Source organism: Trematomus bernacchii, unplaced genomic scaffold (genome assembly GCF_902827165.1).
Source record: "Trematomus bernacchii unplaced genomic scaffold, fTreBer1.1, whole genome shotgun sequence".
Classification (NCBI taxonomy): domain Eukaryota; kingdom Metazoa; phylum Chordata; class Actinopteri; order Perciformes; family Nototheniidae; genus Trematomus; species Trematomus bernacchii.
Window position 1 is genome coordinate 10,408,687 of NW_022988050.1, and position 13,254 is coordinate 10,421,940.

A 13,254-nucleotide genomic window follows, 5' to 3' on the forward strand; every position below is an offset into this window, starting at 1 on the left:
CTGGAGTGAAAAGCAGCAGGTGCTCGGTGTCCTGAAGGCTGACAAACATGTTATTGAGGGACACCGTATATTCTAACAGTTCATCAGCACGGACTTGTGGTTTTTTGTATCCACACTGGTCCGTTTTAGTTGCAGTGTGAAGTCAAGCACAGCTTTAGCAGAAAGTTAAATACATCTTGTAAATAAGCAAGAATGACTATTTCTTTATTCCAGTTTGATTAGTGTATTGACTACCTGAAGTTACTGAATAAATGCGCAGCGAGAGGGAATTTTCTTTTATGGATGTTTCAATACTTTTCTAACATTATAACATTTTAACTAACTGACAATAATTTAACTCGACTAAAGCTAATATTTCTTAAGAAATCATGATCAAATATGATGCTGCAGAACAACCAGAGCGTGGTGTTTTTTATTCCACGCTTTCTCCTCTCTTTCCAAAACTTGATGCCTGCATTCCCGTCGGAGATGTACGCGTCTTATGCTAGTAGCGGCTAACGTAGCCTCAAACTGCTAAGATAAATAGTTGAGCAGCAGGCTGCAGCCGTCTGGTTAGCTCACTTCTTTGCAACTCCACAAATATCACTCGTGATTTAGTAGCATAAATCCAAGATAGGACGCAAATCTTTGTCTTTTGTACATCCAACAATCTACCATGACCTCTCTACTATAGATCCCCCACAGAGACAGGTTAAAGCACCAGTTGTAACTGCTTTGACATAACCTCTTTTTACTCAAAACTTTTCCTATCTGCAGACCCTCTTCTTTACTCTGTTTTCTAGTTCTATATCCCTTCTTTTTGTCTTTGGTTATTTAAGAAAATTCTGAACCCACAATTGTCATTTTGGAAGCAAGATGGCTTTGAACAGATTGGGTGTTATAAAACAATAGGCTTCAGTCTGTGAGTGTGGCTGAGTGTGTTGGCAATGGGAAAGGTAATGCAGTCGCACTGAGAAGGGGTGTGTGTGTGTGTGTGTGTGTGTGTGTGTGTGTGTGTGTGTGTGTGTGTGTGTGTGTGTGTGTGTGTGTGTGTGTGTGTGTGTGTGTGTGTGTGTGATGGTGGCTGTGCTGACTGCAGCAATGCGCCAAGGAGAATGGAGGGGGAATATACCCTACAGAGAGAGGGAGGGAGGGGGGAGGGAGGAGAGGAGGAGAACAGGAAAGGATGAGGCCAAGTGAGTAAGAGAGGGAGGTGTGTGTGGTGTGTGGTGTGTGTGTGTGTGTGAGACAGGAGCAATCTACACCGGCTCCTACATTCATTCATCTTTCTCTTTTCTTCTATCCCACCACCTCCTCTCTTCTTTTTCTGTGTGTGTGTGTGTGTGTGTGTGTGTGTGTGTGTGTGTGTGTGTGTGTGTGTGTGTGTGTGTGTGTGTGTGTGTGTGTGTGTGTGTGCGTGTGTGTGTTCAGGAATCTGCGTCTGTGCATGTGCGTGAGTGCTTTGCTGTTGAGAGAGATAAAGTGTTGCAGTGATTTCTGAAGGGATAGCCACAGGCAGCCTCTGAACTTATGTTTACTACCAGGGCGGGCGTCTTTATCTGCCGCAGATAGTAAACACAAAACCACAAACAATTCGCTCCAAAATAAAAGAAACCCATAATCCTCATTTATCTCTTTAGGTTTCTCTAAAATTGAGAATTTAACATGCCGTTAAAAGTTCAATTTGGCGCGTGTCTTGCCCATTTATACGGGACTTTTATCTGCTTTGCCGTAGGGGCCGCAGCTACAAACAGACTGTAAGAACAACGCTACATCTGCCTCTGACAAAAGAGAGACGCTGACAGGACGGTTAATGAAAACTGACAGGAAAATGTGAACACTTAACGGGGTGACAATACCTTTCATTTGTACACCCACAAGCATCTGTGTGTGTGTGTGTGTGTGTGTGTGTGTGTGTGTGTGTGTGTGTGTGTGTGTGTGTGTGTGTGTGTGTGTATCCCAGTGTGGATGGAAAGATTTGTGAGCACCTCAAGGTGTATGTGTATAGCAGCATAACGTGTGCAGCATGCTAGTAAGTTGTGTGTGCATGCATAGGTGTGTGTGTGTGTGTGTGTGTGTGTGTGTGTGTAGCATCGCGACGTGGGCTCTGCTGGCTCAGCGCTTTCAGTCAGCCAATTAATTACAGAGAAGCGCTGGAGACAGAACAGTAGAACACACACAACGACACTGCGAGACACACACACATACACACACACACGCAGTACATTACACACAACACTTTCCTTCACTCAGACACATATTTGTCATCATTGATGCAACAAATGGCTGGAACAGAGCTGCATGAGGCTCGTTCATTACCAGAGTTTCATCATCTTCATCTGCTGTGTGGTTACTTCCCATCAGCAGCTGCAGGAACACAACAGTGCTTCAACCTGAGACTAAAAGCTATAAAACTGTACACTGTGCGCTCTTTCTAAAACCTTTCTGTAACGCAGCTCTTCAGAGGGAAAAAGTATCTGTTGCATAGAAATGGAGGAAGGAGAGAAAAGTAAGACAAGAGGGAAAAACTTCCCTAAGTCCTGCATTCAAATGGTTAAAAGGAAAATATAAAGTATTAAGAATACAATACTAATTTTGAGGAAGATGAGAGTAATTTGATAAAGGAAACAAGAGTTTATAAGGGTAGAAGGAAAGGGGAGATAACAAGGTGATACAACAAAGAAAGGAACCTAAGGAGTAGGATGAGCCGAAAATTCAGAACAAGCTCGGATCATGTCAGTAAATCCTTTAAATCAAACCAAACCAAACCCCAGTTTTAATTAGTTATAGCGTGATTAAACATTAAAAAATCATAATAACGAAACATTATTTTAGTGTTTTATGTCTGGGGCTGTTGTAGTTGTAGTGCTGTAGTGAAGTGTTGTACTGTAGTTTCGCAAATTAATAAACATTTATGCATGTCTCGGCGCAAGTGTTGAGTTTAGGGAGGACATTTTAAAGTTGTGTTTAGTTGGTAACCCTTCATTTGTAAAACTGTTGTGAGGATAGGTTTTTACGCAATGAGTCTCGTGCAAGTCTTAACAAGGTTTCGCAAACCAAAGGGTTAAAGGGAAAGTAAACCATTCATGAGAAGAAATAACACTATCATTCATACTACCGCTGTTTTTTAACACTGTATGTTAAGAACTGGAGACAATGCCCAACTCCCTTGCCACAAATGTCACACTTCCTCAACGTGTCATACTACAAATGAAGAAAAAGGGTACGAAAAAAGTAAACGACGAGACATGAGTAATGGTGAGTGGTCAGTAACAAATGATATACAGGTATTATTATAAACAGGTAAACTTCATTTTATGTAAATTCTATGTTGACTATCAGAAGTGTATAAGTGAAGCGGGTACTTGTTTTCATTTCTGTGATCAAAAGCTCTTTTATAGTTATAACAACTATCAAAGGTATTGTTTTCAGCAGTTACATAACACCCTGCAAGAATCCCCCCCAGCTGTGTTTGTGAGGAGATAGTTCTCTCCAACAGTACCTCTGGGTATCCAAACAAAAAGATGGAATAAAAGAATGGAGGGAAAAGCTGCCGACTCTAGCTGTCAGATAAATGCAGCACCGTGTATCCCCCATGTGTCGGAGGAAATGTAGGAAGTGAAAGGGAAACACTTAAGCAAAGTACCTCATATAAGTGAGGTAAACCACTTCAGTAACGACCGTCTGGTTTACATTTCTGACAACAGGAGAGAAACTGAGATAACCACCGTGTCACCGACAACACAGCAGAGTAATGGCCACTACAGTAAAAAGAGAACACAGAGAGAGTGTGTTTTACCTTTAAAGCACAAAAGATACACGAGTCCTCCATGCACTTGTGTGTGGTCAGCTGTCGGAAGCTTCTGCGGAAGATGTCGAGATGCCACAGAACCTGAGAGACAAAACACGCATGTACTCACAAATAAAGGAATTGTATTTACTTTTGAATTAGATATATTGTTTATTTTAGTTAGCTACAATTTATGAGATGTTTTGTCCCAGGTCTCACTGGAACTGAGGCCTTTTTGCTTCTTCTGTTTTTCTTGTGTTGGTCGCCTTCCTCTCTCTTTTTTTGTCTTCTTTCTCTCAGCAACAGCAGTTTGTTAATATTTAAATGTGTAATTGTGTTTCGTCAGTCCTATGGATGAGTTGTCATCCAGTGTGCTTCAAAGAGAAAAAGGACAGTCCAGGCAAAACTTGTAATAGTTAATATTTTAACTTTCTTAAGGGTTTGCAACTTGTTTCTTTCGCATGATGTTGCTTTTTTCCTGCTTGAACTTTGAGTACGGTGGCCGACCGGTGCAAACGCGCTGCAGCGGCCCAAAATACTTCCATTGGGAGAAAAGCACTGCAGTTTCAAAAACAAAGCAGATAAAAAGCACACAAATGTTCTGAAACACTAACAAATGAAGAAATATCTTGACGAAACATGCGCAGCATTTACAAAAAACATTCACCATCTTGACGAAACATGTGCAGCGTTTACTGAAGCGCGGCATAAAACGAAACGCTGCAAACTCAAACTGCACGCGAATAAAGAAACACTGCAAGAAGCTCAAAACACAACGGAAACGGGGACACTAAAAAGTGATGCACACAGCTGGGACGGGAGCACTTGTTGACGTTTGGAGATTATAAAGTTGGCCAACTGTCACTCTCGCAGAGTTATTCTATTTCATATCTGTTCGTGTTTGTCAGTATATTTAAAATGATTCGTTTAGCTACGTTAGCTAGCTTACAGCAGATCTGCAAGAATATCATTAGGAATCAAGCGATCACATCGTTTAAATAAGCCAATAAAACGTACATTTTGACAGTTGGCCAACTTCTAAATCCCCGAATATCAACAAGCGCCAGTTTTTTATTTGCATAGTTTTTGAAACTGCGTTGCATTCCTCCTAATTGTTCTGGGCCGTTGTAACGTGTTTGCCTGTCAGCCACCGTATTTCAGTTTTTAAAAGAATGCATGTTTATCTTGGTAAGTTCTTATTTTGGTTACCACTGATGTACAGTAGATTGAGATAATTATTGATATGTTCTTATCTTACCATTGTAACAACGTTTATTATAACACCATTAAAACAAGGCTTACTGTACTTACATTGGCTACAACTCTCATGTCTTGGAACAGATATAAAAAGCATCTTGTTAAATATGCAGTTACTGTACAGTGTGCCGTCGCTGAGATTGGTGACATGACAGCTCATGGTTGCCAGTTACCATAGTAACACAACATGCTTTCTGGGTGCACAGCAGTCAGAAATAGCAACTGACAGAGCGAGTGACGTAAAGTTTTGAAAGAAAAATGTTATTTTTACAGTGTTTAAAAAAGGAAAATGTGCGATCTTAATACATTGTGCATGTGAGATCTCAGATGCTACTGTCAGAATAACAGACCATTGTTTCCGTTCAGTCACATGTTGAAAATGTCGAAGCTGTTCTGATATATTTTCAGTTCAGGGAGCCAAATGATTTTGTTTTGAGCCTTCTTGATTTCATTTGCATAATAGAAAAATGATGCTACCATCCTGGTGTCAGCACTGTAGTAAATGATTGTTCTTTTGTTTATTCATGACTATAATAGATGTTTTGTCTACCTTTAAATGCTTTGTAAAGTAACCCAAATGGGTAGAGTTAGGGGAGAAATCCACCCAGAAGCTTCAAACAGAAAATAATTAATAACTTTTAACTCCCATTGTATAAAGTGAGATGGTTACAGAGAATCAACACCCCTGCATGCAGCTCTGTGTTGCTTTCAACCATTTTCAGCTAATTGTTTCCCCAGCATATCCCACTGAGTGTGTTTTCTACTTTGTGTATATTCAGATGGAGAGATCCAGTGGGACAGATAGACAGAAATCTACCAGCACAACAGAAAAGAGACATTTTGAAACTATAGAGAAGAGGTCTGCATGAAGCAGGCCTCCTCTCTCTCTGGTGCGTAATTAGAGGAAAGAACTCTCACTATTCCGTATGCTGAAAGATAATATTGACAGAACACTGTCCCTGAGGCTTCTCTGCAGCACACACACACTTACAGTGCGCACAGGTCTAAACACACGCAAGATACACACAAAACCAATATGTGAGGCAACCTTAGCAATACAAGTCTGCACTGTGTGTGTGAGTGGTGAGGAGGGAAGAAGGGGGCGGAGGATGACAGACTGCATGCTGACGCTAGTGTATGCGTTCTAACTTCCCCCCCCCCCTCTCTGTTTGCCCCTCCTCTCTCTGTAGTTCATTTGGTCGTGATGAATGGGCGTCCTGCACAGCACTGCAGCAGCCACAAGGAGGGCACACTCTCTCCATGCCCATCTCTCTCCATCAGATCCATCTCTTCTTCTCCTCCTATTAACCACATCTATCTCTTTCTCTGCTTTCCTTCCATTTGTCTCGCTTGTTGTTCCCTCCCTTCCCTTTGAGCTCCTCTTGTTTTATCCGCAGGAGGATCTCAGAGAAAGGAAACTACACTGTAACAAAAGGAAATTCTGTTGACAGTAAAAATGTCACCGCAATGAAGACAGTAGAAGTTATTTTACTATCACTGTAGAAGGATATCGCTGATATTGCTATTTTTGATTGCTATTAAACTCTAACCCTAAGTACAGTTAGGGTTAGAGTTTGATTCCATATTTGGCTATTTAAAATTATAATAACCTAGGAAGTACTATATATAATTAACTAACTTACAAAGTGATGGAAACGTACACAGAATAGAAATTGACTACCAGCCGATGTTTTTATCGTTATGTTATCTTGTAGCTGCTTGATGTTCATGTAATGACAAAAGCCGGTATTTGATTGGCTGTAGTAATCTTGAGAGAGGAGTTGCTGTCTCATTGTTTGTCAAGACAAAAGGAAAGTGTGAGATAAAAAGCTTTAAGGAGAATATTTAATACCGCGCTAATTCAAGAATTATCTTCAGTTGCTATGTTGCCATGTTTGCAGATTTCTCGCACTTTTATGCCGTTACCGAACAAATCCACCAGGCCAATTTCAACATATTTGGTGGATAACCACAACATGACATTCTGGTACAACACACATCACAATTGAATGAGCCGAAAACAAGCCGAAGTTAGAGACCATGTTTGCCCTGAGGGACCTCAACTGTCAAAAAACTTTTAATGATTAGCAGCAACTGTGGCCAAAAGTCACTGTTATGGAATAGTGGTTAAGGGTAGTGTGTACAGTTAAGTATGTACAGTTACACAGCTATATCTATTGGAAGATTGCTAAGATTAGCCAACATAAGCTATTGTTCATACCACACCAAATAGAACTATAGCATTTACACCTTTCAGTACATAACACAGTACAATAAACTCTCAGTATAGTTTTTGGTTTATGAATTCAAAGTCAAACATTTCATTTTATAGCTCTTTTTACTGATATAGTAACAACAGACAAGATTTAGAAATGTGTTATCATGCATTTCTGTGTATTTGCTTTGTTCAAAGGGGACATATTATGCTTTTTTGGGTGTTATTTATGTAAATAGTCTGCAAAGGCTAAACTCCCAAGGATTTTCTCAAGTTGCATTCAATTAACACAATAAAGGCATCTATCTGATCTGACTGGCTGTCACCCTGCCTTACACGGTTGTTCCTGCACCTCCTCCTGTTCCTGTCTCCCATTACCTCCTATTCCTGCTTTTTGTGCATCACATGATACTGCTGCCATGACGACAGTCAGTTCTTAATTTTGCTGCCCTTTTGACCTCGGTTATTTGTCTGCTGGCTGATGGGTTTTCACAGCAGATATTCTGACGTGTCATAGTAGCAAAAGCCCAGCAGTCCTTACAGTGTGACAGCATGCATGATACTAGCACCCTGAAAGTGAAGCAGATAGATACAAATGTAGATCCATCATTTTATTATTCACAGCTCTGCTTTTCTTACTGTGACATGTTCAAAATGTCTTATGTGAAGAAGGTCATTTGTTCAGCCTCTCATCATCCTCTGACATCCACGCCCACCTTTGCACCTGCTCTATCTTCATCCTCTATCTTCATCACCTGCTGAGTATATTACACTTTGCTTTTAATCAGAGGTCCTATATTAAACCAGAATTGTGATATTTTGCTTTACCTTTATCAAGTGCTGCTAGTGTCGAAATCCAATCATGGAAATGTAATATAATGGCAGTTGTTATGAGCAAATACTGTTTCTTTTCTACCGGCCTTAAACATGAGACATGATTCTGTTTCTAAATAGTAGTAATATAGTATCTGTGATACTGCATGCGTCATACTGTATCTTTAGATCAAATGAATGTCTGCTTGCTTCTTAAAGGTTTTCCACACTATGGGATATTGAACCCAATATTGAAGTGATTTTTGCAGCATATTGTCACATTTAGTTACACTACATCTGTATAAGGCACATGATTAAAAAACAGTAGCTACTGTATACCTCAACAGAAAATAGATAGATACTATAAAACATGTGATATTTGAAAATAATGTTTATGCTTGAAGTGCAAACATGTGACTATAATTAAACAAGGTATTCTGGCTTATTAATGTTCTTCCTCACTGCTGAATTCAACACACACACACACACACACACACACACACACACACACAACACACACACAAACACACACACACACACCACACACACACACACACACACACACACACACACACACACACACACACCCACACACACACACACCACACACACACACAACACACACACACACACACACACACACACACACACACACACACACACACACACACAACACACACACACACACACACACACACACACACACACACACACACACACCTTTAATGCCTATTACTTCCTCAGCTATTTTATTTTTACTTGTGTTTTCAAATCTTGAGAAGATGCTGAGCACATACACTTCACCTCACAGCACCTTGCTTTCTCTCATTAAATGTTACACATCCAAACCAAAAGAACACTACTAATGCTGCTGCTGCCATCCAGCAGCTCCACTGCAGCAGTGAGGGGCCCTCAGGGGCCAGGGGGGCAGCAACCCTGTTTCACTTACTATCAAGTGCATTGAGGAGAAAACATCGCTGCAGCAAATAAGAGCTGCACTGCTTAGTCAACTTATTGATTAGTCAATCAACTATTTCGATAGTAGCTTAATCGCTCTAGCAAAAACTGCTGTTTGCAGCCACTCAGATATGAATACCTTCTACTTTTCACTGTTTTATGTCATGTTAAGATAAAAATCTTTGGGTTTTGGACATTTAAAGACATCACCTTGGACTTTGTGAAACTGGGATGGACATTTTTTTTTTTTTTTGCTAATCGTCAGATTAACCAATAATGAAAATAAATGTACGCAGCTCTACAACGGATTCAATCACAGGACTTATTATATTTTTACTTGAGAAATAAATTAACTTAAATTACACCAATCAGTAATTCAATTACATTTCTCAAGTAAAAAAATAAAAAGTGTTTCTCACATTTGAGGATTTGCTGTTATCTGTTGTATCTGTTTTTGTCCAACCTTATATTCAAGACATCATTTGAAGCTCTGTAAATATGCGATGGATACTTACATTTTTTTACATTTTGCATTTTAACATTTTATAGACCAAGGAAGCAAATTCTAGTTTGAGATATTCTTAACATGAACTTGTACTCTCATGTTTCACCCACGCATGTTGGCTAACTCAAATCTATGTAGATAATGTAAGCAGACCGATCACATGCAAACACGGCACAGAGAAACTGGGAAACAGCTAAACAGCATCTACGTTTATCCTCACTTGCCTGTGTCCTCTCTCCTGTGTGTGTGTGCATGTGTGTACATGTGTGTGTGTCCTTGGCCCACTTCTCTCCCCGTTGAAGCCGCTTCACCTCCTTTGTTGAGGCATCTTCTTCATTTCACATATAAACCTAACGTCCTTCACTTTGTCTTCTCATCTTTCTCTTATCCTCTCACCACAAACGCTCTTTTGTTTTTGCCCCTACCTTATCAGACTCTTTATTTCCACTCTTTCTGCCAGCAGTATCCCCTTTATTCTTCTCCTCAGCTTTTTCATACTGTATACTCCTCATCCCTCTTTCTTCTCTTCTCCTCCTTCAGCAACTTTTCTTCTTCTCGTCTATCCCTCTGCGCTCTGCAACTCTCCCTAAGCTTCTGCCCCATCATCGCCCTCCCTTTTCACCCTACTCCTCTCTCTCTCTTCAAGCCAGTAGTCAAGAGGCATTCGTGTGTGTGTGTGTGTGTGTGTGTGTGTGTGTGTGTGTGTGTGTGTGTGTGTGTGTGTGTGTGTGTGTGTGTGTGTGCGTGCGTGCGTGTGTGTGTGTGCGTGTACAGAACATAAGTTTGTGCCAGCTGGAAGTCTTGGGAGGAGGGAAGCGAGTTGTGTGTGTGTAAAGAGAGAGAGGAGCTGCAGCAGTAGCAGCGCAGTGTAAGCATCTTCACACACAGACTGGATGTCCACACTGAAGCCAGACTGGCAGCGGTGCCAAAACCCACCGAAACACGCAAACACCCGATAATATGGTCCTAATCTCATCCCTGCCGTGCTTAAATATCAATTTACTGCAGTGTGAGGGGGGGGGGGCATGTAAACTGTGGGAGCATGAGTGTGTGTGTGCTAGCATTGTGCGGTTGGTGCAGAAAGTATTTCCTGTCTGACATTATGAAGATAAAAAAATTGCGACTTTTAAAATCTTCTCAGTATGCAATGGAGAGTATTAGCGAAACAGCTGTAGTCATTTAAGACATCATACAGGAAACTACTGCGAAAATATTTTTAGTATAGGAGGTTGTATTTTTTAATTGTTAGTTGTTTTTAAAGTATTGTGATGGAAATGTCTTCCAGCACATTTTCATCTTTTCACACCCTCATCAGGTAACCAGTCATGTTTTTCTTCCTTTTTTCTCCCTCCAGTTTGAGGGGATTACTAGTAAGTGTCATAAAATCAAATTAGGTCATCATATTTAATATTTCAGTGACTACATTTGGTTTCATCTTGTGATGTCCAGCAGGCCTGCACTGCAGCCACCCAAATTACAAACTAGCATTATATCTGTAATGCATAACAATAATCTTTTCAAGAATGTATCATTATAGCTATTATTATAATGTTCCGAGAAGTTACCCTCAAAAAACATTGCTAGTATGAAAATGTATTGATTAACTTTGTTTGTGTTGTCCTTACATAGTTAGTGTGTGTGTGCATTTATCCAACTGACCTGCAGAGCGCTGTTGAGGAAGCAGCTGTTCTGTCCCGGTTCGTTGCTCAGGCCTTTGCTGGGTGCAATAGAGGTCATGGTTCTCGGGGTCACCAGCCCCTGCACCCCTCCTACTGCTCCGCCACCGCCACCCGACGCAAAGTAGTTCCTCTTCCACGACATTACTACCTGGACCCCCCCGTTTCCACGGCGAGGCGGGGAAGGGGCGGGGCAGCAGACCAAGCGACGGCCTCTATGTCACTCCCATGAGAGAGAACGAGGTGGAATGAGAGAAGAGCTGAGGCGGAGGAGGCAATGGAGGGAGGAAGAGGAGGGAGGAAGAGGAGGGAGGAAGAGGAGGGAGGCCGTAGATCGAGGAGATGCGGTGAGTCTTGGATGGGGATTTGGCACCCATACAACCCTCCCCTGTCCAGCCGTGTTTTTACTTTAAAATCTGTCCACTTGCTGGAGCCAGCGGTTGGCTTCTTCTTTTTTTTAGCTCCTTGGATTTAGCAGTTTGTGTTTGAGGACATGAGAGTGTGTCCAACTCGTCCTTTGGCAGATCCTAGCAGATAAAGGTTGTTTAGGCGGCACTTCTGCTCCCAGGTGGGGACCTCTTCAACACTTTTATATCCTCTTTCACTTTGCCTGTAACACACAAAGGCAAACTTGTTAGAACGGCGCAAACAAAACTAGAAGAGCACACACAAGCTGTATATGAGCCTTCTAACTATACAACATTGCATAATATGCTGTCTAACGAGAGTTTCAATAGAAGTATAAACATTGCAAGTAAAGTGGTTAAAAACTGTTGCCGTTTTGGTTGTTAAAACTAGAGTTCGAAGCCCTCTCATGGCTTAGAAATGCAACCACTGCTGCTATCAATGAAGACGCAATGAAGATTGCCAAGTGACAATAATGATTATGGCCTACCCTTAACTTGTGGAAGCCAAGTTTCGCTCCATAGTGTTAGCTAGCTCACTGCGGGGGCTACTGACCTAGCCTATTCCAAAAATGTGGTTTGATTTTCAAATGCGCTTGGCAGACAGGCATGGTTATGTATAAAGTATATGTATTGCATTGTCTATTCATATTAAATCAAAGAAACATCAAACCTGTATAAAAAAAACGATCCTATAGTCAATAGGGCTAAATCACAGAGGATAAACACCAATCGCTCAAGCTTTTTGTGGTCTTTTAGCCCCTTAAGATAATTGTTTTGGTTTTATTGGACATTTTTAGTATAGTTTTGTCTCATTCTTTAACTTGTTTTCGTTAAACCCACAGCATACAAACTCCTCAGCACCAAACAGCAGACAGGTGACTAGCTATTTGAACATTTAACAGCTAAGCTAGCAGTTCTCAGAAGATGGTGGGGACCAAAATAGAGTTGAAAGGAGAGTAAATATTGGAATTACATTTGATAGTTGGACAGAAACAGAATACTAAGAGAATGCTAATTTTGTTCACTGTGGGATTTAAGCAGCCAACTTTAGTAGCCATGATGGTTAGTCTAAAAAGCGACTGTCTGCTTGTTTTGATGTTCCTCTGTCCCCTAGTGGCCAAAAATCAATGACTCAGAAACGTATACTTCTTGCCTTCGTAACATGACTCCTTAAAATCAGCACATTGAACAGTGTAGCACTGCATCAGTCAAACGGGGGCTGTTCGGAGAAATCTGTTATGTCATTTCATAATCGGTACTTAGGGACATTATCTGGAGCTTATACTGGTTTGAGCATCACTATGCACAGCTTCCGGATGTGTGTGAGGGGGAAAAAAAGAAGCAGATTGTGTGTGTTTGTCACCCTATACATTTGCGTGGGTGTGTGTACATGAAGTTGCATAACACCACAGAGCAGTAGCTAACGGCTCCGCAGTGCCCCCCCTCTCTTCCCCTATAGCTTCACCACTTTTTGGCAAAGCTCCCTCGCCTGGTTGTCAGGCTGCGTTGCCACCATAGCACCCCCTTGGCTAAAGGCCAGAGGGCGCAGGGATGCTGCGCCATAGAGACAGTCCCATGGGATTGGGGTGGCGAGTTGGGGGACGTCGTGGCAAGGGCAGCAAGTGAAATGAATCAGTTCATCCACCTGTCACACA

At 41.3% G+C, this 13,254-nt stretch overlaps 1 protein-coding gene across 3 annotated transcripts in view; it reads right to left on the minus strand.

Moving 5' to 3' along the window:
- Positions 1-13,254, minus strand: part of usp54b (ubiquitin specific peptidase 54b) — a 51,057-nt gene that overhangs the window by 27,307 nt on the left and 10,496 nt on the right. For 2 of the 3 annotated variants that reach the window (XR_004555084.1, XM_034120170.1), the window contains exons 2-3: positions 11,176-11,802; positions 3,779-3,871 (exon numbers count right to left, since the gene is read on the minus strand). Coding sequence is in view for 2 of the 3 variants with exons in the window: in XM_034120170.1 (XP_033976061.1) it covers positions 3,779-3,871; positions 11,176-11,337 (255 nt within the window). In the remaining variant the exon portion in view is untranslated. Of the gene's footprint in view, positions 1-3,778; positions 3,872-9,941; positions 10,120-11,175; positions 11,803-13,254 lie in introns of those variants that run through there. The other variant, XM_034120171.1, reaches the window with a different exon arrangement.